A 27885-nucleotide genomic window follows, 5' to 3' on the forward strand; every position below is an offset into this window, starting at 1 on the left:
TGAGCTACACACTAATCCATTCAACATTAAGTTATGATTTAGTTTTTTGAGAGACACCTCAAAAACAAACATCAATAGAATATTCAAACCACAAAAACGGGGAATAAGGATGATAGCCAATCTTAAATGTAGAGGATAATATAGGCCAGCTGTTAAATTTCGTAAGATACTAACATTGTTTAGCATATACCTTTATCAGAAGCAGCCAAGATTTCTGCTTGCAGGCCGGGCACTGGCAAGAGTGCCACAGCACTTGCCTTCACAGCACATTTCCCCCACTGCAATGCCACACACCGTGAGCAGGAGCAGGGGCAGAGGGGGAAACTGTGAATGTGCCATACTTAAATTGCACTACATATAACTTGGTTTTATATTTCAGGTTTCCCAACAATGTAGACCACAAACAGAACAAATTTTCAGTATTATTTATTTTTGACATGCTGAAGAAGTAATGTATTTTTTATGTGATACAGACCATTGGTACACAGACAGTCACAGACAATTTCAAAGAGTTTCACACTTACATTGTCACGTAATTGTGACTTGTTTAGTTGATCATCTCATTACAGAGATGTAGAAACTCTATCTGAGGGATGTAATGTAGATATCCTGGACAGTTGTACTGTAAAAGGATTTGTCATTAAATTGGGAATTACCTTGCAGATCAATCATTTACATCTGCACATGCACAGGGGTGCTTTTATCTGAAACAACAAATGGTCTCAAAAACAGTTCAAAAACAGATGTAAGACTGACAGTGTCCTCAAAATATTTGGGAAACTATCTTTGTAATTCTTTCAAGGCCACAATGAATTCTTCAAACATCATGTGCTTTTATAATGACAGTGAGCTTATGGAACTGAATCGTGTTTGTCAAAATGTTCCTCTTGTATAATATTATTTTCTTTTCAGCTGTATCTCCACCAAATCCGGAAGTTGTTCCTCATCTTTCAGTGTCTTACTATTGGATGTGTGCAATCAAGTCCACTTAAAATGCACCTTTTCCTTCATAAATGCAACAAAAGTGAGTTTTAAATTGAAATATCATTCCAGGCTTACCCCTTGATTTAACCAACGTACTTTGCAGTAATATATAAAATATTCATACTCTTCATTCAGTTTCATTGAAAGTAGTTGAAACTGACAGTGGAGCAGTAGGTGCACTTCAGGTATTTTGCTATTTATACTACCAATATCTTCACATGCTGCAGGGCTGCAAATTTAGCACAAAGTACTCCTTAATGTACTGAACAATGAATCCCATCTTTCAATCATTTTAATTCTTTGCTCTTTCATTGTCAATTAAACCCCTAAATTCTTTCTGCATGGTATTGTAATATAGCTTCCTAGCAAATTTGGGATACCCCTTACTTGTGTGACTGCATAATACATACTGAGAATTCTCATCCCTCTCTTCTGTCATGCCCATTCAAGTTTAAACACTTGTGATGGTAGGCTGCTTCTTTTTGTGCAAACACTCCCTGGACCTGTGACTGTCCTTCATACCATAAACAAATAGTGAAGGGTAAACAGTGCTGACACCACGATTCTGCTGAACTGAAGAGTGCTGCACCAACCGAAAATGCTACCCCACAATATTGAATGAAATTATGTAAACTGAAGGTGGAGGTGGAGGAATAAAATGGAAGGAACTAATGATATCAGTTGCATTAGGGCTTTATGCAGAACCAGCACTGATGAGTGAAAATATACGTTGGACCAGGACTCAAGCCCAGGATCTTCTGCTTACAAAGCAATTCCATTAACTGTTGTGCTGCCTAGACACAGAGTTTATCACAAGTACATGGACTATCCCAGCATGCTCCCCTGCTGACTCACTCCCACATAGCACTACCTATCCACAGTCTCCATCCATGTCCTCCTTGCTCACTAATTTTAGATTCCTGGTGGAGGTCAAACATAAATCTGCATCTGCACTGAAGGTTGTGGATTCATTGCCTATTGAGGCAAATTCATTATATGAATGTGTGATGTCTGGCCTTTTGGACATATCCAAAAGACCGGACCCCATGTATTCATACAACTAAATTAAATGGCATGTTGTACCAAGTACTTCCGGGAAGGATTGAGCAAAGGCATTTCATGCACAGCCTTCACTTGCACACTCAGCTGTGTGAAGTTTGGCACACCATGGCCATCACTGACCTACACGAGCTCCTGCGTTGGACACAATTAAAATATTCTCCTGGTACTCAAAATAACAAGACCCACACAACCACAACACAAAGAAATGGGACCTCTTCCATGAGCCCATTCAAAATTCCATGAAATGCAAAACAATGCCATCATATGCAGGTCCAAAGGCCCCAGAAAAACTACTTTCAAACTTGAGAGTGATAAACAATAAGAATATTTTTAAAACATCTCTCAGAACTTATTTAATAGAAATCATTAAAGATTTTACATGCACTACTGTTAAATTGTAGGACAAATTGCAATGCAATTACTGTATCAAAAGAAATGTCACTTAACATAAATGATATAAAAGGCAATTATAATTTACCATGAAATAGACCTAGAATATTATTGTGAAAAACCATAATTTGCTAAATGCTTAGTAAAAGTTTATACTCATCAGTGTGTGTGTAATATAGACCTAACTGCACCTGATAGATACAATGTGTTTTGTCTATGGGTATGATGAATAAATAAATAAATAAAACTGTTGTGTATTCATGATGAGTACTGTGGGATATAACAAGTTCTGAAATAAGTACTGCTATTTAACCAAAAGCCTCCAAACCACCTGCTGAATACACCATGTGTGATCTCGAGCTATATATATAGTAAAATGTATATACAGGCCCAATGTATAAACATTATGGACCTAACTTCTGTCAGGTTGTGTCAAAAGAAGGAATAGAATGAATCTGAATGGAATATAATTGCAGAGTGACATGGTATGGAATTTGGCAAAATTAACTTTGGGGAAATTTCGCATATCCGTTGAAGGTGGTGCAAAAATTTTTGTACCTAGTTATCAATAAATCAGAAATCTTGTGTTAAGTAATTGTATTGACCATTTTGTAATAATTGAAAGGAATAAAAATGTGCTAGTAACCCAGAGAGCTACGTTACTTATACCTGGGTAATATTCTTTTTTAAATGTATTCTGATACTCATTTCGTATTTTAGTATTTTGTTTGAGATACTCCTTGTGTGATGTATGGCAGGAGGAGTAACTCATCAGAAATCCTGACACCACAACAGGTGCTGCACAGGGTTACCAATATACTGCACAGTGCTAAGGGAGACCTGGTAACTACGAGGATAATCCCAAAAGTAAGGTCTCCTTTTTTTATAAGACATAAACCTGTTTATTTCTACAATGGTTTACATCAGTTTACAGCTTGAACATTTAGTTATTTTTCGACATAATCACCATTTCTCTTGATGCATTTTTGTAGATGCTGTGGCAGTTTTTGTATGCCCATGTCATACCAGCTCGCCACCATGCTGTTCAGAAAGTTATGAACTTCTTCTTTCACCTTCTTGTCGGAGCTGAATCGCTGGGACCACAATTAATGCTGACAGGTACTGTGAGACTCTAAAAAAACTCAGACGGGCAATTCAGAACCAGAGAAGAGGAATGTTGAGCAAGGGCATACACATTCTCCATGACAACACTCGCCCACACATCGCTCGGCAAACCGTTGCTCTCCTGCAACAGTTTCAGTGGAGTGTAATCACCCACCCACCCTATAGTCCTGACTTGGCGCCCAGTGACTATCACCTGTTCCCTAGGTTAAAAGAACATTTGGCCGGAAAGCGATTCAGCTTCGACTACGAGGTGAAAGAAGAGGTTCATAACTTTCTGAACAGCATGGCGGCGAGCTGCTATGACATGGGCATACAAAAACTGCCACAACATCTACAAAAATGCATCAACATTAATAGTGATTATGTTGAAAAATAGCTAAATGTTCAAGCTGTAAACTGATGTAAACCATTGTAGAAATAAACAGGTCTATGTACTTCTAAAGAAATAGGAGACCTTACTTTTGGGATTACTCTCCTATATCATTCCATTGTATGTTCATGGATATTGAAGACAACAATTACATACTTGTACATATTGAGTGTGAAATGGAAAGCTTTTGACAGGAAATTATAAACCATTACATGTTTGTCCAAATAAACAAACGTATGACAGCTTTTCAAAAAGTGTCTGACCTCATTATTTTTGTTGAAACCAACAATGGTATCGGGGTGCATGCACTATCTATGTTTGTAGGCATATGTAGTGAGCATGCCTGATTTTTTACAGTGGAAACAACTGTTTGCTGAGTAGCCATTGACAAATGAAAACATGTAAGTGGTATTTTTCGAATTTTGTGGTGTGGTCAAAATGACAGAAAAAGTGGAACAACATTACTGCACCAAACTTTGTTTTAAGCGTGGCTTTTCTCACATTGAAACAGTCTGCAAGATTTGACAAGTGCTAGGGACAAAGCAATGTGTACTAGACAGATAAAGGAGTAGTACAAACACTTATACACTTCAAAGATGGCCACTCATCAATGGCAAGTGAAGCACATTCAGGTAGGCCTTCAACATTTGAAAGTGAGGTTGTTATTAATCGTGTAAGGATCCTAGTGATGCAGGATTTACAGAGCAAGATCAGAGAACTCGCAGATGAGGTTAAAATTAGTATTGGCTCCATTCATTCCATTTTAACAGGACATTTGAACCTCAGAAGGATCATACCAAAATTTGTGCCAAAGCTGCTAACACGCAAGCAGAAGTACCTTTATTCAAAGATCACACAGGACATGCTGGATACTGTGAACAGCCATCCCAACTGTCTTAACACAGTGATAACTGAGATGAGTCCTGTGTTAATGGGTACAGCCCAGAAACAAAGTTTCAGTCATTATAATGGAAACATGTATCATCCCTGAGACCTAAAAAAACAAGACAGGTCCACAGCAATGTGAAAGTCATCCTGACCATCTTTTTTGACTCAGATGGTGTGGCCCATTTCGAGTACACCGCAGAAGGTACTCTTGTCAACAAAGAGTACTGTCAAAAGGTTCTGTGTTGCCTTCATGAAGCAGTAAGTAGTGAGGTGCAAAGGCTGGATTTGTGGGGACCAGGCAGTTGGCACCTTCATCACAATAATGCACCCACTCACCATTCTAAGTTAATTTTTTGACCAAATGCAGCACGACTATGGTTTGTCAGCCTCCCTATTCTCCTGACTTTGCACTGAGTGACTCCTGGCTTTTCACTAAAATCAAAAAGACTCTGAAAGGGGCCAGATTTCAGAACAGGGAAGACATTATTCAGAATTTGATGGAGCAGCTGTGCACCATATCAAAGGAGGCTTTCCAGCAATGTTAGCAGCATTATGAGAGGTGTGTAGAAGCTAAAGGGGACTACTTTGAAGATGAATAGTGCCAAACAATTGTATCTGAGCAAAGATTAACTTTAGAAATAAAAGTAGATACTTTCTGAACAGCCCTCATATTTATGTGAGAAACTGATTATTTGACTAAATCAAGAAAATAAAAGAAGAACAAATATAATTACGTATGAATCCAAACGATGAAAGCACAGCTGCTGCAGTCAGCAAAATACATGATGATGTTTGCCTTGAAAACACACACACACACACACACACACACACACACACACACACACACACCAGAAGGAGAATTCACATTGTAGCAATTCTGTATCTTGCAACACATTGCAAAAGGACAACTAGTTTGGTTATTCCAACAGAGAGATTTCAGCAAAGCAGTCACACATGATCAGATATGCTACTAATTATGTAACTATGAAATTAAAGTGTCATGAAAGTACTAAAACCAGTCACAATGAAGGTCAAAATTTTACTGTGTAAGGTGGTATAGTGTTTAATACACTGAACTTGTATCCAGAAGTACTAGCACTGAAATTCTCATCCTACTAACTAGATTTAGGTTTTCCAATATTTCCCCAAAAGCACTCCATTCAAATGGCAGAACAGTTCTTTCAAAAGAACCATGGCCATTTCTACTACCAATCAACTAAAGCATGTGACTTCAGCTACAACAGACTGGAAAAAATATCTGCTGGCATATCTGTTTTAAGTTTAACTCTTTGGGTGCTTCAGACATGTGTACTACATCCCTAACTGAGTTGTGTATCATTGTCACCTAATGTGCTTAACAGCCTGTATCTAAGCATCTACCTGAGCCGGAGCTACCACAGTTTCCTGCTTCACCTTGTGCTGAGCATTTCTTGAGTGCTTTCTATTGCGTCTCCTTCTATCGCTTAAGATTTGTCACAGGCATGAGGAACACTGCAAATGTAAAACTAGTTTCTGAATTTGAGGATTGTATGTGAATTAATACTTGATACAGATCTGCGGAGATTTAAAGCGGCTTATTCTCCAATAGTTTATGATGCAATTTTGGTAACCGATTCTGATTGTATGTGTCACTTTCAGTACATAGCAGTAGTTCAGTATCGCTTCATAGCTATAAATTCATAATATGTCATGTACTGCATGTATTCTTCATTTTACTAAATAAAGGAATAAACAAGTTTGATCTTAAATAAGTAGATATTTTTGGATTGCACATTGTCTGTCCAGATTATAATACTGTTCCATTGCATGTGAGGGATGAAAGCCATTAGTGATACTGTTTTCCTTTATAGTATTTTTGTAATTAAAAAGCATCATGATACACTGCCCAGTGAATGAAATATACTGATTGTCTGTAATATCATTCATGTATTGGCATTTATTTTGAGCCACATTGAAAGCTTTTTAACTCCATTGTTATTGTTTCATGAGATTTTTTAATTTCATTGTTATTATATCATGAGACTTATTTAGTAGCTTCATGAATTATTTTTCACCAGACTGATTGAGTGCTTAATCATTGGAGGTGGACAGATAGCCTATCTATAATAAGTACACCCTGCAAGCAATACATCTATGAAACAACTCTCTTCTTACAGGAAATTTGGTAATGTGTCACTTATATTTCTGATAACTACTTGTCCACTGAAAACAGGCAACATGGTTTTCTGTCTCACAGTCAGTAATATTTCATAACCTGAATGTAACTTTTCAGACTGGGCATATATAATCTGAAATGTTCATCTTTTCATGTGTGTTTTATGGCACAGTAATTCACCCAAAGTCAGCCACAAAGGGAAAGATGGGTACCAGCCTGAACAGTTTATGGAAATGCATGAAAACAGTACATTTTTTGTGCAATAATGTCTTTAAGGCAATGGAAATCAAGGTGTATGGGCATTTTTATTAATATAAAAATAGTTCAAAATCATACATAGATGATCATTTACTATATTTGTCTATCTGACACAGGTTATGCAGTATTTTTATTTTTGTAGATTTCACTTACAAAATAGATCATGACACTTCAAACCTCCGGTCTGTGAATTTGTCTGCACAATATGTTCTTTCAAAAATGACAGAATTATTGGATCTTTCCCTAGTTAACAGTTGTGTCCTAAAGGTGAATCATCAAGTATGTGATTAAGTGGACAAAAATAATTTTGATGCATTCACATTTGTCACTAAACTGTGTTTTGCTATCACTTTTAGATTTGGATAAACTGTCGATTTCATTCTTGTTGAGGCATGAGACTGTAGTGTTACACTTGCTGATGTAGATGGCTCAGGGCTGTTTTGGAACCTATAGAGGAGCTGTATAATTAACACTGAATAATTTATCCTCACTGTTGCCCTTCCCCTGATTTTTTCCTCAATAGAATAGCTGATGATAAAAACCTTCTGATGTCCAGCCTGATGAATAGTAAGATCTAAAGTGAAATAGAATGTAGTACAATGAGATCATAACAGATAAAGTGTACAAATACACCTTAGGCACCAGAACTATGAAAAACTAATCAGATAATGGACAGCAAATTCACTGTACACTTGAACTCATCAACAGTGCAGGTACCTGAGTGGTGGTGTGGCCATACTGTCATTAGTATCAGGGGATGGCAAGGAGGTTCAAGTTGTCTCATCAACAGTGCTCACCAAAAATCCAGAGGCCATGCTTAAACTTATCAACAGCACCTGGGGAACAGTAGAGCATGATGAGATAAATCATCAACGGCAGTCAGAGGATTAACAAGCCATGTTGTTGCCCAGAAGCTTTTGCTTAGAACAGTATGAACAACACATCATTGAACAGTGGAGAAGCTTTTATTCTGTAATCAATAACACTAGACAATGGTAGAGAGATGGGCACAAGTGGATTAGACTGATGCATGAATTACTGTGTGTCCCATGTTCCCATGTCTCTTTATCAAAACAGTATCTTGAATTGGAGTTCTGACATATAAGAGCTATACATCCAATAGATCAGTGTGTGTGCTATTGTGCTTTACACAGGGGTCTGTGTGTCTCCATGCCCTCCTTGACATATTGCAGAACATCTTCAAAGCTATGCTTCATAACACTTCCAAGTAATTCGTCATCAGCTGTGTACCAACAATGAGGCACAGAGGATTTAATTACTCCCCATAATGAGTTGTATGGTATGGTAAGATCATGGTGGCAATTTCAATGAGGGTGGAGATGGTTCTGAACCACATACTATCCAGAAGTCTCAAAACTGCTCATCAAAGAACTTGCATAACCAAAAGTCAGTGTGTACTAGAGCTCAGTCCTGCTGCAACCATGTAAAATCTATGATTCCCTTTCTGTTAAGCTGAGGTATTAACCAGATTTGAAACATGTCAAAATGTGGTTTACTATTCATGTAACCTTTAAAAAAAATAGGGTATAAAGAAGTTTCATGATTACATCCTGGTCTATATCATAACATTCCCTTCCAACTCACACTCATAATGACATTTTTCATGTGACAAAAAATCAATTTCCCTCCTGTGTGAACTATGACATATTATACATTCATCATTGCTCCATGCTGTCATCAGGTAATTCAGTCACAAACATTGGTCTAAATCCATTCACAAACACTGGTCTAAATGCTTTCATTCTTAAATCTTTTTTCATGTGGTCATGCAAAACTAAGTTCAGTTGCTCTTTTGCAAATGGATTTTATTAAAGACCACTTAGTTCATTGAGCCACAGTGGCACACATTTCCTCTCACGTTATTTTATATCCACTATGTGGCTTGCTTTTGATGCTGCCTGAAATGAAACCACATTTCTGCCAATCAAGTAGGAGTGCCTTGTGAGGCAGAGTTTTGCCAAAGCGATCTCTAAACTTACTCATTATCTCTCTTACTTTTGCATGTCTGTTGACATTTGTGCACCCCACAGATGTAACAAATCACTCCTCAACAGTGTGTGTCCACTCACATCAGTCATGGCTTCGTAACTGAAAAACACACAATACTGAAGTGAAACAATACAGTACTGCCAACATATTTTGGCAGCTTTGAAGGAGGGATAGCATTAACTATTTATTTTCCTAATTGTGCAAAGTCAAAAGTGGACACAAATTTCTCAGAGAACCTGTGCTCTGTTGACACTGAAATTAAGTTAAGATGCTATTTGGGCCTTTAACTCCAACCACTTGTTGCAAGTTGCATTAATGTGTTTATAAAAACATTTTGAGAATAATATAAGTGAAATTAGGGCATGTACTGAAGCATAGAGCCAGTCTGTTTTTCCTTGTCCTTGTAAGAATGCAACAGGACAGGAACTTGTTAATCCCTGTATGAAGTGCAGATGGTTTATGATAGGAATGAAAATTACTCTTCCACCAGAACTCCCAGTGATGTGTTCCATATTCTATGATGTATTCACAAACAGATCACTCGAATATGAAACAAATTAATTAATAAAATTAAATAAGCATTGCAATATTTGAAGTATGCATTCTGTGAGTGAGTTGATAGGTCAGATGAATCTTCCACAGTACCACATTATTCAAAACCGTCTCATTTCTTTGTCAAGAAGTAAGGCCAGCTGTATTCTGTGCAGATGATGCTGTCATTTACTGTCTAGTAAAGTCATCAGAGGTCAGTTGCAGAATGATTTAGATAAGGTATCTGTATGCCATGAAAACTGGGAATTGACTCTAAATAATGAGAAAAGTGAAGTCATAACACAAAAAGGAATCCATTAAATTTCAATTACACAGCAAATCAAACAACTGTAAAGGCTGTAAATTCAACTAAATATTTATATATCTAAAAACAAAGATGATGTGACTTACCAAATGAAAGTGCTGGCAGGTCGACAGACACACAAACAAACACAAACATACACACAAAATTCAAGCTTTCGCAACAAACTGTTGCCTCATCAGGAAAGAAGGAAGGAGAGGGAAAGACGAAAGGATGTGGGTTTTAAGGGAGAGGGTAAGGAGCCATTCCAATCCCGGGAGTGGAAAGACTTACCTTAGGAGGAAAAAAAGGACGGGTATACACTCGCACACACACACGTATCCATCCACACATATACAGACACAAGCAGACATATTTAAAGACAAAGAGTTTGCCCAAACTCTTTGTCTTTAATCCGCTCCCGGGATTGGAATGACTCCTTACCCTCTCCTTTTAAACCCACTTCCTTTCGTCTTCCCCTCTCCTTCCCTCTTTCCTGATGAGGCAACAGTTTGTTGCGAAAGCTTGAATTGTGTGTGTATGTTTGTGTTTGTTTGTGTGTCTATCGACCTGCCAGCGCTTTTGTTCGGTAAGTCACCTCATCTTTGTTTTTATATATCATCTTTGTTTTTAGATATATTTTTCCTACGTGGAATGTTTCCCTCTATTACAACTAAATATTTAGTTATTACAATTACGAATAACTTAAATTGGAATGATCACATAGATTATGTTGTGGTGAGGGTGAACCAAAGACTGTGATTTATTGGCAGAACACTTCAAAAATGCAACAGGTTCACTGAAGAGACTGTTTACACTATGGTTGGCCACCCTCTTCTGCTGTACTGCTGTGCTGTGTGGGATAGGATTAATGGAGGACATTGAAAAAATTCAAAGAAAGACAGCTTGTTTTGTACTATCATGAAACAGGGGAGAGAGTGTCACGGATATGATACACAAATTGGGGTGATGATAATTAAAACAAAGGCATATTTTGTTGTGACATGATCTCATGAAGTTTGAGTCACCAACTTTCTCCTCAGTGTTTGTTGGCACCCACCTACAAAGGGAAAATAATAATCATAATAAAATAAGAGAAATCAAAGCTCACACAAAAAGATTTAGTTTTTTGTTTATCAAGTATGTGTTTGAGAGTGGAACGGTAGAGAAATTGCTTGAAAGTGGTTCGATGTCCCCTCTGGCCAGGCACTTAATTGTGAATTGTAGGATACTCATGTAGATGTAGGTTAAAATGGATGCAGGTTGCAATTGTTACGCAGAGGTGTTTGCTGGCGGCTTGTAAACTGTCAGTGTTTCTTAATCCATCATTGCAGCACAGCATAGTCATCTAGATGAAGGACCTTTTTTTAAATTTAATTTTTTTAAACTCATAGCCATTCTCACTTTCTTCTTACTGGTTATACAGAAGCATAACATCATCTTGCATCCATCAGTATATATCTGCTCAATTTAGTGACTTCTACGTAATCTGCTGATAAGCATAATACATCTCTAATATTACATCTGCTCTTTTGTTTTCCTGTATAGATATTGCAAATCAATCCTTTTTATTAATGAGACTTCTTATACTTGGTTAAAAGGCACTAAATATGCTTTCTTTAATACTCATGGCTTTGTCCAATGTGCAGTACTTAGTTTTGCTAGTATCTGTTTCAATCACAACAATTTCTACACTGAATCCCTTGTCATTTGGACAAATTTACTAAAAAAATGTCATAGGAAACATGATGGATATCACTGAGCTAAGATGACTACTACTTTGGTCAGATTGAATGCTTTTGGCAATTATCTGTGCAAGCAGCCTCTTACCAAAAGCATTCAGATGTAAAAGAGTGAGGGGTCATGCATCAGTCACACTCATGTGAGAATGTTTTTGTATCCTTCAAATATTCTGAGCTTTGTTGTAACACGTTTCAGAGAATACTTCACCCAGGATTTATCACAAAGCTCAGAGAGTAACACTTTGGTAAATTCCATAGGATAGGTAATTTTCTCATAGATAAATGTGTAGTTAACAATGAATAACATCTATTCACACTTGCACTATGTACTTTTGCAGAGAGAGATAAACATGCAGACTGAAGCAAAGGCTGTTCTTTATTGTCAATGACAAGTGTGCTCACTTGTTGTGATAGTACCAGTGAGGTCAATCCATGATGGAACCACATTAGCCCCCTCCATTTTTTAAAAACCGTGTGTTCTTGGTACTTGGGGAAACTGGTGCTTGGCTTGTCTGCCAGTTCTCATAAAGACAGCCTGTGGCATTTGCCTACTTTATTTCTTCTTTGATAGTCCTCAGTATTGATGTACTGCGTTGTGATACTGGCTGAACAATGGGGAGTGGAAGTTCAACGCTGACTATAGTTCTTTACTTTCACTGTTCACAACTCCCCCCCCCTCCCCCCCCTCCCCCAATAATGCACAGTTATACGGCCAGTGCACTATTGTTTAACTTTCGATAGGCCTAATTAATAGGTTGCACGCAAACATCCACATAATGCTACAATAGTTTACTGTTGAACATCTATGAGCAGAAAAAGCCTAACCACACAGTTCTTGCCGCATAATACAGTATGTATTGAACAGACACTGTCATTGTTTTAACACATGGCCTAATTGTGTTACACTTATTTCACTGTTAAGTTGATGCATTGTTGTTGGTCTAACCAATACAGGTTCCTCATCTGAAACTTGGCTGTGGACTGACTGTCTCGAGACCAAAATTTAGGCCCTTATATTTCATCACAATAATAGGCACTGAAATTCCACATTGTTTGATGTTTAATTTACAGAGATTACAGTTAGAACTTAACTCATTAAATTAACTGAATACATCGAAAAATTCCATCTTTTTAACAGTTTCTTCTACTAGAAGAGTTAGGCTGAATTATTTGTCTAATTGGCAGTTGATCCTAAATAACGAAAGTTGAGAGATCATCTGTGATGAGTGCTAAAAGAAATATGTAAAACTTCTGTTACACAATAAATCAATCAAATCTAAAGATGATAAATTGAGTTAAATACCTAGGAATTACGATTACAAACAACTTAAATTGGAGAGAATACATAGAAAATTATGTGTGGAAGGCAAACCAATGACTGCATTTTATTGGCAGAAAACTTAGAAAATGTAACAGATCTACAAAAGAGACTTCTTACACTGTGTTCTCTGTCCACTTTTGGAGTACTGCTGCACATTGGGGGATCCTTACCAGAAAGAATGAACAGACTACATTGAGGAGGTTCAAAGGAGGAAGGCACATTTTGCATTATTGAGAAACAGGAGAGAAGGTGCCAAGGACATGATACAAGATTTGGGGTGGACATCATTAAAGCAAAGACATTTCTCAGTGCAGCAGGATCTTCTCATGAAATTTCAATCTCCAACTTTCTCCTCTGAATGCAAAAATATTTTGTTGATGTCAACCTACATAGGGAGAAATGATCATCATAATAAAGTATGGGAAATCAGAGCTTGCACAGAAAGATATAAATGTTTGTTTTTCCGCATGTTGTTTGACAGTGGAATAATAGAGAATTATTATGAGGGTGGTTTGATGAACTCTCTCCTGGACACTTGAGTGTAATTTGCAGAGTATCCATGTAGATGTAGATGTAGAAGTAGTCTTTAGTTTGCACCTTAATATCTGTTGCATCAGTCCACAGTTGCAGGCAGTTCCTAAGTACAATCCAGATAGATTCAAGTCCTTAGCCAAGTCCATAATACGCTGAAATCACTGACAGAGAGAGGCGTATAACACAATATTTAGTGGACTGATGATAACTTGCGGCATCGCCTCAGGTGAGGAGGGCAGGTGTCAGCCAGTGGCCATGGTCGCTATGTAGGTGCCTCTGGCAGCAGCGTGCGGAATGTTTGGTGCCAACCTATGAATTATGAAGTGACACTTCTAGCATGGGGCATGTGGTTAATAACACCACAGTCCATTTATCTCTATCTCTCTCTGCAAGTGTACCTGTGCCTATATGTGTACTTCTGAACTTATTAGGTAGTTCGAATGGTTTGTCTACAGTCTCCAAAGCACTGAAGTTATTAGCATTGTAGCACCACCTATATTATTTCACTGACTTGGAAAGCTTGAGTGTAATCCAGTCTTCTGAACCATTCTTAACATTACACTGCAAACTCTAGGTCACAATTGTGGTAATTCTTCTTGTGCTACTGCCAAATCAGGCCTGAAGCTTCATGATTAGCTGCTCTTTTTCTAGTAATGATAACTGATTCCCAAAAAAAATCACTTTAAATCTTAATTTCACAAAGATGCATACACTATTTCAAACAACCAAAAATGACCTTTCTTTAGCACCCAAAGTGCACCTTACTAATTGTACTCTGCATGAAATACTGTGAACAAATTTCCTTGGGGTCTAGTTGGATAACTCTTGAAAAGGGAGTCAACATATAGATAAACTCACTGGGTTCAGCTAAAGACAAATGTATTGTCTTATTTTGTATATTTTCATTACTGGTTGTCTTACAGAATTATCCTCTGCGGTAGTGCAAAAAAGTGTTTATTCAACAAAAGGAGTGAGTAGTGAGAACATTGATTGAATCCAGGACACACATTTTGTTTATTTTTATTCCTTATGCTTCCTGAGGATGTTTGACTTGTAAGAAGGTAATAGGTTGTATGCTGCAGATAAAAGCTCTTTAAATACAAGTTAGTCAATTTGAGAACCAGCCAGAGAATTTATAATGATCTTGAAGTTCTAACACTAACTTCTCAATACATTTACTCCTTCTGATTTTTGTTGCTGATCAAAAAAGTCAGTTTCAAATGAACTGTGATCAACAAAATAACAATAGAAGAGACAAAAATAATTTTCATGTAGACTTTGCTACCTTATCTAGAGTTCAAATTGGATTTATGTTCTCTAGTGCAAAGGTCTTCTTACGCTCCCATTAAACACAAAGCAAGAAACTCGGAAATCCTATCACTTAAAAACAAAATCAAAAACTCCTCTCATTAGCCACTCTTTTTACAAATTTCCATTTTATTTAGATTACATGATTGGAAGTTCTGATAGCTACAATAGAAGTATGTGTGTTCATTTTAAAGGTGCGTGACAAGTATCAATGCATTATAAACATGTATCTGTTGTTACAGATGAAGGTAACTATACCAATGAAAATATTATGCTACCAATAAACCAACGTTGTAATTATACAAACCACTAAATAATAAAAAACAGTAACTCTAGGTATGACAGTGCATCCCTCATCAAGTGAGAATCCCATGTTGATTCAATCTAATTTTACATGAGACGTCTTTGCAGGCAGTCTCTAACCCAGATCCGTGGGCTGAAGGTGTTACATTATAGATCTGGTCTGGGACTATGAAATCAACTTCTAGTTACAGACCTATCTCAGTCCTATCAATTTTTGGCAGTCACCTGTGATATAAGTTCTGGCTACAGTTTAAAAAGGGAAATTGTACTCTTAATGTGATATAAGTGACAGATACCATTCTGTTGACTTACTGTAATGGAGACACACACACAAAGTAGTCTGCTTGTTATATGTAAAAGCAAGTTAATTAATTAAATAAACATCACCTCTTTCATAGACATGCGCCCTCTGAAGATGGCTGCCACAGTGAGATATCGACCATGTCTGGGGTCACAAGCTGTCATCATATTTTTTGCATCAAACATCTGCTGTGTGAGTTCCGGTACAGTTAAAGCTCTGTACTGCTGGGACCCACGTGATGTCAAGGGAGCAAATCCAGGCATGAAAAAATGTAAACGGGGAAATGGGACCATATTTACAGCAAGCTTGCGAAGATCAGCATTTAACTGTCCAGGGAACCTGAAATTTAAAAGTAAACATATAGTATTTTGTATTTGTAATCTAAATAACTTCTTCTTTTTCTAGCAGAAATAAAAAAATGTTATATGTTTAAAAAGCTAAAGAAAATACAATGGAAAATCCAGGATTGAATGTAACAATATTATGAAAAGGAAAGTTGCTACTCACCTTATAGAGGAGACGCTGAGTCGCAGATAATGCCTTCGTCAACAATACACACACACACACACACACACACACACACACACACACACACGACTGCAGTCTCAGGAAACTGAAACCACACTGCGAGCAGCAGCACCAGTGCATGATGGGAGTGGCGACTGGGTGGGGCTAAGGAGTTAGGCTGGGGCTGGGAGGGGAGGGATATTATGATGGGGATGGTGGATAGAGAAGTACTGCCCTCAACATGCAAACTAACCTTACATCTGCAGAAAAAACTGCAGTCCACCATCTATAAACTGATCCAGACCTTATAATCTTACTTGCAGACAAAGGCTTCATCACTGTTGTTTTGAACTACAAGGATTACCTGGTGAAAGGACTCCACCAACTCTCAGATACTTCCACCTACAAACCTTGCCACAGTGACCCCATTCCGGAAATCTAGCAGGATCTCCAGTCACTACTCAAATCCTTAGGCCATCCCAGAACCTCTCCCCAGAGCCCATTTCTCTACTCACCCCTGCCATTCCCCACATTCCTACCTTCTATACGCTTCCTAAAGTCCATAAACCTAACCACCCATGATGCCCCATTGTGGCTGGTTACTGCGCCCCCACTGAGAGAATCTCTGCTCTCATAGACCAACACCTTCAACATATTACCTGGAACCTTCCATCCTATATAAAAGATACCAACCATTTCCTCCACTGACTCTCCACAGTTCCTATCCCTTTACCACACAGTGCCCTGTTCATTACTATTGGTGCCACCTCCCTTTACACTAATGTTCCTAATGTCCATGGCCTTACCGCTATTGAACACTACCTTTCCCAATGCCCGACGGATTCCAAACCAACAACCTCTTTCCTAGTTGCCATGACCAAGTGTGTCCTCACCCACAATTACTTCTCCTTTGAAGGCATTACCTACAAACAGATCTGGGTACGGCTATGGGCACCCACATGGCACCATCCTATGCCAACCTATTCATGGGCCATTTAGAGGAATCCTTCTTAAAAAGCCAGAATCCTAAACCCCTCACCTGGTACAGATTCATTGATGACATCTCTGCAATCTGGACTGAGGGTGAGGATACCCTATCCACACTCCTCCACAACCTCAACAACTTCTCCCCCATTTGCTTCACCTGGTCCTACTCAACCGAACAAGCCACCTTCCTAGATGTTGACTTCCACCTCACCTACAGAAGTACCTCTGTCCATGTCAAACCTACTAACCACCAGCAATACCTCCACTTCGACACCTGCCACTCGTTCCATACCAAGAAGTCCCTTCCATACAGCCTAGCCACCTGTGGTCGCTGCATCTGCAGTGACGAGCGCCCCCTCTTGAAATATACTGAAGGTCTTACTGAAGGCTTCACAGAACATAATTATCCTCCCAACCTTGTACAAAAACAAATCTCCCGAGCCTTATCTTTCCAGTTTCTCACCGTCTGGCCACAGAGGAGCATTCCCTTCATAACTGAGTACCATCTAGGACTAGAGCAACTGAATTACATTCTCCGCCAGGGTTTTGACTACCTTTGTTGTGCCCTGAAATGAGAAATGTCTTGCCCACTATCCTTCCCACCCCTCCCACAGTGGTATTCCACCGTCCATCAAAGTTACACAATATACTTGTCCATCTGTACACAACCCCTGCTTCCAACACCTCATCTCATGGCTCATATCCCAGTAATAGACCTAGATGCAAGACCTGTCCCATACATCCTCCCACCATTACCTATTCCAGTCCAGTCATGAACATCACCTATCCCATCAAAGGCAAGGCTACCTGTGAAACCAGTCATGTGATCTACAAGCTAAACTGCAACCACTGTGCTGCATTCTATGTGGGCATGACAACCAAAAAGCTGTCTGTCCACATGAATGGCCACCGACGAACTGTGGCCAAGAAACAAGTGGACCACCCTGTAGCTGAACACACTGCCAACCATGACATCCTTCATTTCAATGACTGATTCACATCCTGTGCCATATGGATCCTTACCGCCAACACCAGCTTTTCTGAATTGCGCAGGTGGGAACTCTTCCTGCAATACACTTATGTTCCTGTAACCCTCCTGGCCTCAACCTTCGGTAGTCACTGTCCTCACCTATCCAGCCCCTTCCCTGTTCGCATACCAACACTACACAGCCCACCATGATATTCAGTCTGTTGCCACTAATCCCCCCCCCCCCCCCCCTGCTCCCCACCTCTCCATGCCCTCCAGCTAACCTGCAGCACTTCACTTTCACTGTACACCATCCCCACCATACTATCCCTCCCCCTCCCTACCCCAGCCTCCTCCTTACCCCCCCCCCCCCCCCAGCCATCAATCCCATCATGATGCACTGGTGCTGCTGCTCTCAGTGTGGTTTCAGTTGCCTGAGACTGCAGTCATGAGTGTCAGTTGCATTTGCATGCATGGTATCCGTGTGTGTGTGTGTGTGTGTATTGTTGACGAAGTCTTAATGGCCGAAAGCTTTATTTGTGACAGTCTTTGTGTTGTGCTTATCTGTGACTTGGCATCTACACTATATGGTGAATAGCAACTTTCCTTTTCATAATATTGTCACATTACAGTCCCATAGCTTTACTGCTGCCAGGAAATACTTCTCTAATACTTTCCAAACTTGACAGAAACTATCCTGCATGCACGTCTAGACTAGCACTTGAAGGAGAATGGGTACAGTTGAAAAAGCTCTCAGCCACAGCCTGTGAGATTGATTTTAGAATGAATCCTTTAGTCTGCAGCAGAGTATGTGTTGTTTTGAAACTTCCTGTTGGATTAAGACTGTGTTCTGGACGGAGACTCAAACCTGGAACCTTGTTTTTCATGGGAAATTTTCTTGCCAACTGAGCAATGGAGCATGACTCACAACCCATCCTGCTGTGAAGATGATAATGTATAGATCATAAATGTGTTCAACAGAGGGAAGTGTTCATGTGTTGCATGACTGATGAATTTCCATTAATTCAGTTGCATCAGATTTCACTTTATTTAAATTGGAATATTTCTGTTAATACACTGCTTGCACAGGTAACTGCCAAAAGCAGTGTCTGGCCAATTCAGCATCTGCCCATGCACAAGGATATCCAATACTTTTTCACCATTTGAGGAATGACAATCACCAATATAATGGACTTGCATTCAGGAGGATGGGGCTGTAAGTTCCTGTGCAGGTATCTTGACTTAGGTTTCCTGCCATTTCCCTGAAGCAATTAAGGTGAATTCGAGGATGGATCCTTAGAAAAAGATTTTCGCTGATTTCCTTTTCTACCCTTTTCACTCTCAGAGAGTGTGCTCCACCACTAATGACATCATCAAGAGCACATTAAAGCTTAATCTTCCTTCATTCCATTGTCTCTCCTTGGCCATTTCTAAACCAATTTCTTCTCAACAGTTGAGCTGCAGATGAATATACAGCTGAAACAGCTAGTAACAACACAGAATGCTGCAGCTTGGATACAACTAATTGTCTCAAAGACCACTGATGTAGAGTATTACCACGTGCTGTGGGTTGTCTCCTGTAGTGTATGTGTTTAAACTCACAGACTGATTACGTGTGTGCTACTAGTGTGATTCACAACTCAAACAATTATTTATCATTGTGGTTTATGGAATGTCACAGGACTTCTATATGGAATATGAGAATTTGCTAGAATGTTCTATGTATGTATCAATAAGACCACTCTCTGCTCACACAATAAAGGTGCTTTCAGCATGAAGTGTAAGTTCTTGTTGATGACCCAGTTCTCATAATGTATTTGATTCTGGATTGTGTGTGATGCAGATTGGTGGAGATATCCAGTTATCTCAAACATTAAAACCATAGTGGCTGCAATAAGGTTATATAAAACCAGTCATCTTGATGGGCAGGAACCCAAATACAAATAGTACATTCCCCCTATGGTCTGCATTGTCAAGGCACTAATGAAAACAAAAGAATTGCCAAGTGATATGTCCACCAGACATCTAACAATATATGTGGGAGATGCTGACCAGTATCCAACAAAATGTTTGAAGGCATTCAGTTGTGTCACGAAGCACAAGTAGTGGCATGACATGATGCGTCTCACTGATGTGTACATTTACTTGGATGGTACAACCCAACGGTGGTTTAATTACAATAAAGAAGTGAAAATTAAGAAAACATTCAGCAACAAGCAGCAGAAAGTTCACACAGCTGAAGAACAACTGAAGTAAGGAGCCCAACACCAAAGACAAATGACACAGTTGTCAACACAGACTATTTAAGCACAATGTCACACTTTGAATCTGAATGTGATGAAGGTCAACAATTTTCACACCCAGTGAAGGGTTTGTTAGAGGACTCCTTTCAAGAACTTCAACAAAGGATTTCATTAAGTGGTGTCAGTACATCTAGGCACTGTATGATATGGGAGTAAGCCAAGTTATGCCTGAAAGACTTCCAAATTTCATACTGTTGACCATCATGGAAGACCATCACAGTGTCACATTGCCATATGGCAAATAGTAATAGAGAAATATGTGGGTTATGGTGCCTGTTAACGTAATACCCAGATGGCTGGAAGTAGCAGCATTCAATGCCATACCCAGCCAGGAAGTGGTATCATAGGTAATTCTCAAAGAGATTCATCAATCGTAGGCACCAATCTCTAGAATGTTTGCCAACATTGAGGAATAGAGTCATCTCTGACCTTTGTGTTGATAACCATTGCTGCACCATAACTGAGCTTGCTCTTCAGTGCATCACAGTCATTTCTGATCACTATACACAGATTCCAGCCATTTGCCCAGCAGCGAAATCTGGAAAACTTAATGAGCTGACCATATATGGAGGCTGCCACAGATGAAAATCCTACACAGATAGCAGTTGCAAAGATGACAGGAAGGCAAAGCCCTAGCCAATGCTTCTCTTTGCTCCCTCTCACTTCCAGCCATCAGCCTACCCCTCCCTTCCCTTGCCCACCTCTTTTCTCCTCTCACCAACTCCTTCGACATGACCCCTCACCCCATCCAAGCTGCAGTGCTTATATATTACTTTTACTCTTTACAATATTTATATTCCACTCAGAATTTTCCATTACTGTGTTTAACTCCAGTCTTTGTATTAAATGGATCTTGACTTTTCCACTACATGTACAGATTATAGTGTTCTGTGGAAAGTTATGTAAATGCTTTGTCTGAAAGAGCAATGGATTTTCCCACAGTACTTGTTCTCCTCCCATTATACTACAGCTATATACATAAAGTACTCTACAAATAATTTTTATGACTGTCAATAAGTGTAAATCAGAACTGATCACAATTTCTTAGCAGGGCTGTATTTAATTTATCTATCTAGCTACCTCTGTTGAATCTCCCCAACCAGGGAAATTTTATGATGTGAATTCAACCAACAGTCTGGTTCTTGCCACCTCAGATTTTGATAGTTTTTTTGTATGCTGACAGTAGCAGTTGTTTACATGAATAACGACAAAACAAAAATTCTGGAAATTCCTGGGTGAAAGAGTACATAAAATAAGTGAAAGGCAACCACTTGTGTGTACTCTCACTAGAAAAAGAGCAAGAGCTCAAAAGCTAATGTTAATTGTTTTCTATTATGTGTTTCTATGCACCACAAAGCAGCCCTCTGCAGGTAAATGACTGCCTTTCCCCTCATTTATCATTAATATCAAAATTAAAAATTTTTGGGTCTTTCAATTTTTTGTCACATTTTGAAAGTTTAAAATGATCATATCACAAAAACTATTTGACTTAAAGACCTTAAATTTGTACTATTTCATTCAGTTTCCTGTAAGCTTTAAAAATCTGTGCTACTTGGTCATATTCAAATAAAAGTGAGAAATTTTCCTGAACATTTTTTTTTTTAATTTCAAAATCAGAATTTATTACTTCTTTGAAAGAAATGTATATTAGTCGCACATTATTTATTAATGTGTGTGCCAAATTTGTTGATGGTACTCCATTGGGAACATACTGGAACAAATTTAGTAGTAAGTGTAACCTCCAGTGCATAGTCTCTTATGTCTTTGACTTAGTAATAAGTTGTAATGGAACCTGAAATGTCAAAAACCAGATAAATACTTCTTCATCATGTGCACCAAACAGTGCAGGTGGAGCAGTTCTTGGAATAAGAAGATACTAGGTGAATTGAGTGGCCTGCCTGTTCCCTGACTAAAATCCCATCGAGCACACATCTCAATGGTGAGACATATTTCAGCCATGTCCATGTCCACCACGCCATCCAACAGCTGTCAACTGTGCAGGTGGAGGAAAAAAATGTCCTGCCATAAGAACTCCTTACCAATTTCATGGGAAGCATGATAACATGTTGCAGAGCATAGATTACCATTCATGGCAATCACACACCAATAAGAACAGTGCACACCTTTTGTAATGTCCAGGGGAACATCATGAATTGTGCTGACTTCAATGTAATCCTTATTTTTTAATAAAAGAGTCATTTTCTGTTTGTCTCATTGTATGTTTCTTTCAGTTACCTGCTGTACATACTGTATCAATTCTCGGTACCTATGATCCAACTTTCATCCAGTTGTTACTTGGCAGTGACACAACATGCACAACTGTCCTTCAGTTATGCATACTGGTGTACTTAAAAATGCGTTATTTGAGTGCCTTGGAATGACAAACTTGCTAGATTAAAACTTTTTGCTAGACAGGTACCAAACCTGGGATCATCGCCTTTCATGTCCAAGTGTTCTACCAACTCAGCTCTCCAAGCCATATTCTTTCTCCAGGAGTGCTAGTCCCTCAAGGTATGCAAGAAAAATGTAATCTTATTAGAATCTAACGTTATTTACTGCACTCATCTTTTAAAGGATATAACTTTGTCCTCTCAAGAAATAGTGATAGATTATTGATACAACAATGTGTTCTTTTCCAATGTAATCTATGAACCTTTTCACATCTTTTCCTCTGATATTCTGTGTGCTCTTCCAGTTACAGTTGTGGGATTTAATTTTCTTGGAGCTGTCAATTTACCTGGTATTCTTGGGTATGAAGTAGAGGGAGCTGGTCCAAAAATGATTCATAAATAAAAGCTTTACTCCTTCTTTTGCATCTCTTGATCTCACACAAGGCCTCCATCATTTGTTGTAATAATAAGCAACAAATTCTAAGCATGGCATCTACACCTGGAGCCACTTGATTTGTGTGAGGATCAAAATCCTTAAAATGAGAAAAAACTTTTGTCTTGACTTTGGCTTTGCTCAGAGGACTAAATACATGATACTTCTAAGTCCCTGTGACACAGCTTAATAAAATATTTTTGGCAAGCTCCTTTATTCTGCTGCAAGTTCACCATTTGTCACATAGAAAAAAGTGACTGATTGTATATTTGTTTAAATTACTCACACAATTGTTAGGAAAATACTTGATCATACTGCTGCCACAGCTGATTAATATGAATGTTAAGAACAGCACCTTAACTGCAATTTTTGGTACACTTATTAAGCCACAACTGCTTTCATTCTATATCCACAGGTGGCAACTGATGGACTATGGTGCTGCTCTGGACATTGGTAGGTCAAAAACGGACTTCCAAAATTTTTTGAAAGTATAAATTACTCAAGTAAATTATTAAAACAATTTTTCTATAGGTAACAATATGTTTGAGCACCACCCTTTTCATTATTATAGTATTTTATGAGCTTTAATTGTGTGACTGATCTGAGTTCTTAATGTTTAGTACAAAAATTAAATACGTAGCTGCTATACTGTGTAGCACTGGACAAAGTGTTGGTGAGCATGGATGGAAGGGAGCAAGCTGGATGGCCAGCACAGCGTGTTGTGTCGATTCACATAAAAGCTCTGTACGTGTGAAGGCAATACAATATTTTATTTATTTAATTATTTATTTAATGCAATAGGAAATTTTTTAAACCAGTCTCTGACTATGGCAACCAATCAAGCCTATTTTAATTGGAGCATGCATATTATTTTTAACACAGTTTTTGTGCTCATAGATGAAAGCTTAACACCACTTCAAGAAACTTTAATGTGAATTTACAATTTTATCTTTTAGGTACATTTCACAATGATGGCAACCTGTGAAATTGAAGCAGTTCATTTGTGGTATGTCGACATACACTTTGACATAGAAGCAGTCCAGCTGTGGTGCATTGGCACACACTTTGGGCCAGGAGGTAGTATTTTTATAAAGAGAAAATTTAAATAAAACAGACATATTTCATTGTTACTTCATCAGTAATGGTTGCAGTACCATATGAAGCACTTATTAGTCTATTTTCTCATTGTCAAGTCTTATAACTATTTATTGTTTCAATATGGATCCTAAAAAGTGTGAAGTTGATAGTGAAAGAAGGAAGTTTTTAACTGAGTGGACTGAAAAATATTGTTTTATGCTGTCTGACAGGCCTAGAGCTGTTCCAGTTTCCCTCATGTACAACAAAACTGATGCTCTTGTTAAAAGTGCTAATTTAAAGTGATACAATGAAACAACTCATCAGCAGTTCCATAAAAATTTCCTTGGGGTACTGAAGCTCATGAAGAGAAAATACAGGCATATATAGGTTCTTACAAAAAAAATTCATTGCCTTATTAAGTCACTCTATGAGCGGGCTAGAAAAATCTGCTGAAGCAGTACTGCATATGTGTTGGATGTTTAATAAACAGCAATAGCCATTTTCAGACCCTTTGACAATAAAAATTGTATGTTGGAACAGCCAAGGCACCAACTGAAGAGAAAAAGGATGATGTTGCTGCATTTCAAGGTATTCCATTGTCAGTAAGTAGCAATGCCAGAAGAACCAAAATTTTGATTGCTGACAATAAAAGTAGTTTGCTCAAACTTCTCCAGAAGACACTTGGCTAAGCCACAGCACTTGATGAATCATGTGACATTGTTGATGATGAACAAATGTCTACTTCTGTGTAATTTTTGAATACTGAAAGTAAAGCACTTAGGGAAGAACTGCCAGAAATATTGCCATTTAAAAGCGAAACTCATGGGGAAGATTTATTCAAGACTTTCGTTGACTTCATGGTAAAATCAAACATTAGTTAACATAAAATGGTGTCTCTTTCAATAACAGCGCCTCAGTGATGATTGGCAAATAAAAGGAACTAGTAAAGAGAATCAAGGATAAGAATGCTGGGCTGCTATGTTGTCAGTGCATACCAGGTGTACCGGTATGAAATGAGCGTTTTTTTTGTGAAAAATGAAACACTAATTTTGAACTGAAAAGTAAAAACATTTTATTCAAAGTACTGACCATTGCTTTCTATGCATTTTGACCACCTTTCTGGCAATTTGTGGACACCACGCCAATAGAAATGTTCGTCTTTTGAAGCAAACCAATCAGACACCCAATTTTCGACTTCTTCGTAGGAATCGAAGTGTTCCTCAGCCAATGCGTGTCCCGTTGATGAAAACAAATGGTAGTTGGAAGGGGCCAAGTCTGGTGAATACGGCGGGTAGGATAGCATCTCCCAGCCAAGTGCTTTGATTGTATCCTGAACCAGTTTTGCTTTGTGTGCAGGTGCATTGTCGTGTAAAAGAAATTACTTTGCCATGTCTTCTGGCCCATTCTGTTCTTTTTTCAATCAATGCATAGTTCATATTGATCATTTGTTGTAGCGATTAGTATTCACAGTTTCACCAGGTTTTAGAAGCTCATGATACACCACACCTTTCTGGTCCCACCAAACACAGAGCATTGTCTTCTTGCCGAATCGATCTGGTTTTGCAGTCGAAGTTGATGGTTGTCCCGGATTAACCCATGATTTTTCCCGTTTAGGATTTTTAAAATAAATCCATTTTTCATTTCCAGTAACAATTCAATGCCAAATTGATTTTATTTCATGTCTTTGAAGCAAAATTTGACAAATGGTTTTACGGTTTTCCATCAGTCTTTCATTCAATTCATGTTGCACCCATTTTCCACATTTTTGGATCTTTCCCATAGCTTTAAAACAGTCAGACATCGTTTGTTGTGCAACATTTAGCATTGCTGCCATTTGCTTCTGACTCAAAGTATCATCTTCATCCAATATTGCTAGCAATTCGGAATCTTCGAACTTTTTTGGTGGCCTTCCACATTCTTCATTTCTTACATCAAAATCATTATTTCTGAACTGTTGAAACCATCTTTTGCATGTTGCTTCTGATAGAGCATGATCACCATATGCCTCGACAAGCATTCGATGCCACTCTGGCAGCACTTTTTTTCAAATCAAAACAAAAAATTAATGCTTTCCGCAAATCATCACTTTCTGGTACAAAATTTGACATTGTTAACACGATGAAAACATATGATGTTGTTTGTTCCATGACTTGATGTATACTAAATATCTTTGACAGATATCATACCAACCAAACAAACAAAAATTAAGGCTTGTTCACAACAAATGTTTCCTATCGACATGTTTGTATCTTAACGCTCATTTCATACCGGTACACCTGGTAATTCTTTATGGAAAACTTAGTGCCACTCTTAAAGAAACAATGCACCATTTGATCAAGTTGATTAATATTATGAGGTCTCATTCTACCCTTCAGTACAGAGAGTTGAAAGAGTTTCTATCTGAATGTGACTTGGCACATTCTGACTTACTGCAGCACAATATTTGTTGTGAAATTAAAGGTCAAATGATTGAATCTTTTGGCATGTAAAAGAAGTAGTAACCTACTCCTCAGACAGCTTGGATATGTAAGAAGCAAGAAAGCATTTGCAGTTCCTAACAAAGGAATGCAATGTGCTGGCTGTGGATCTCGTGAATGACATTCTGAAACATTTAAATGCACTCAATACAAAGCTACAAGGAAATAAGAAATTAATATGTGTTCTGATACAAAAGTCTCTTCTTTCCATTGCAAGCTGGATATCTTTGAAGAAGCCACTGCAAGTCAAAAATTTATTACTTTTCCAAAAATTCTTGAATACAAAAATAATTATGAAACAGACATTGCAGGATTTTCAAATTTTTTGTCAGATCTCAGGAAGGAATTGACAGTATGATTCTGAGACTTTGTACAGATGGGGATGTTGCAATTCTTCAAAACTGCCTTTTTCGTATTTCCCCAGGGGCAGAATGGACTGATGTGGCTGTGAAGTTGTTCTGCCTTTCAGAACCCTTACTCCAAATGGAGATAATAGACTTGCAGGAAGACATTTCCTTGCAAATGTTAAAACTGCCATCTGCTGAAGAATTTTGGAGTAAACATGTGCCAAAAAAATATGGAAATTGCAAAAAGTTAGCCATTTACTGGATGCAGTATTTGATTCCATAAATGAATATTTTGAAAAACCAGTACTGCTCAAGATCAATGGCCACCGGCCACCCACCTTGAAGACGCTATGTAAGCTGCTCCCCATGTGAACTTAACTTTAAAAAACACACTCAAGACTGCAAATGTAATCTGTCCAATTTATTTTTGAAAATAAATATGCTGTTTTGAACATAATTATGGCTGTCTATTGTATTTCATATTATTTTGTGAGTGAAAATTAAAGTAATTAGAAAGGAATATGAGTTTTTTTAACAAAATTGTTATATGGGATGGTTTGGAATGCTTTACCACATTTGTAAAATGATAAATCAAAGTGAACTTAATTATGAGTTTGTTTGTTCGTTTTCTTTAAAAAAAAAAAAAAAAAAAAAAAAAAAAAAAAAAAAAAAAATTGCGATCAGTTGCAAAATTAAAACCACAGCTTAGAACAGATGTTTCTAGTATGCCTATTGATCACATCATGTCACAGTCGTTCTGAGCATGCTGTCAGCATATAAACAACTCTAGAATAGAGTGTCTCCCACCAAGGGT

The 27885-nt window shown here is 38.1% G+C and overlaps 1 protein-coding gene across 1 annotated transcript in view; it reads right to left on the minus strand.

Annotated features, from left to right (window-relative positions):
• Positions 1 to 27885, minus strand: part of LOC126484371 (tubulin beta chain) — a 79685-nt gene that overhangs the window by 976 nt on the left and 50824 nt on the right. Inside the window, exon 5 of the mRNA XM_050107848.1 lies at positions 15670 to 15922. Within this exon, the coding sequence (XP_049963805.1) occupies positions 15670 to 15922 (253 nt within the window). The remainder of the gene's footprint in view (positions 1 to 15669; positions 15923 to 27885) is intronic.

Source organism: Schistocerca serialis, chromosome 6 (genome assembly GCF_023864345.2).
Source record: "Schistocerca serialis cubense isolate TAMUIC-IGC-003099 chromosome 6, iqSchSeri2.2, whole genome shotgun sequence".
In the NCBI taxonomy this organism is placed as follows: domain Eukaryota; kingdom Metazoa; phylum Arthropoda; class Insecta; order Orthoptera; family Acrididae; genus Schistocerca; species Schistocerca serialis.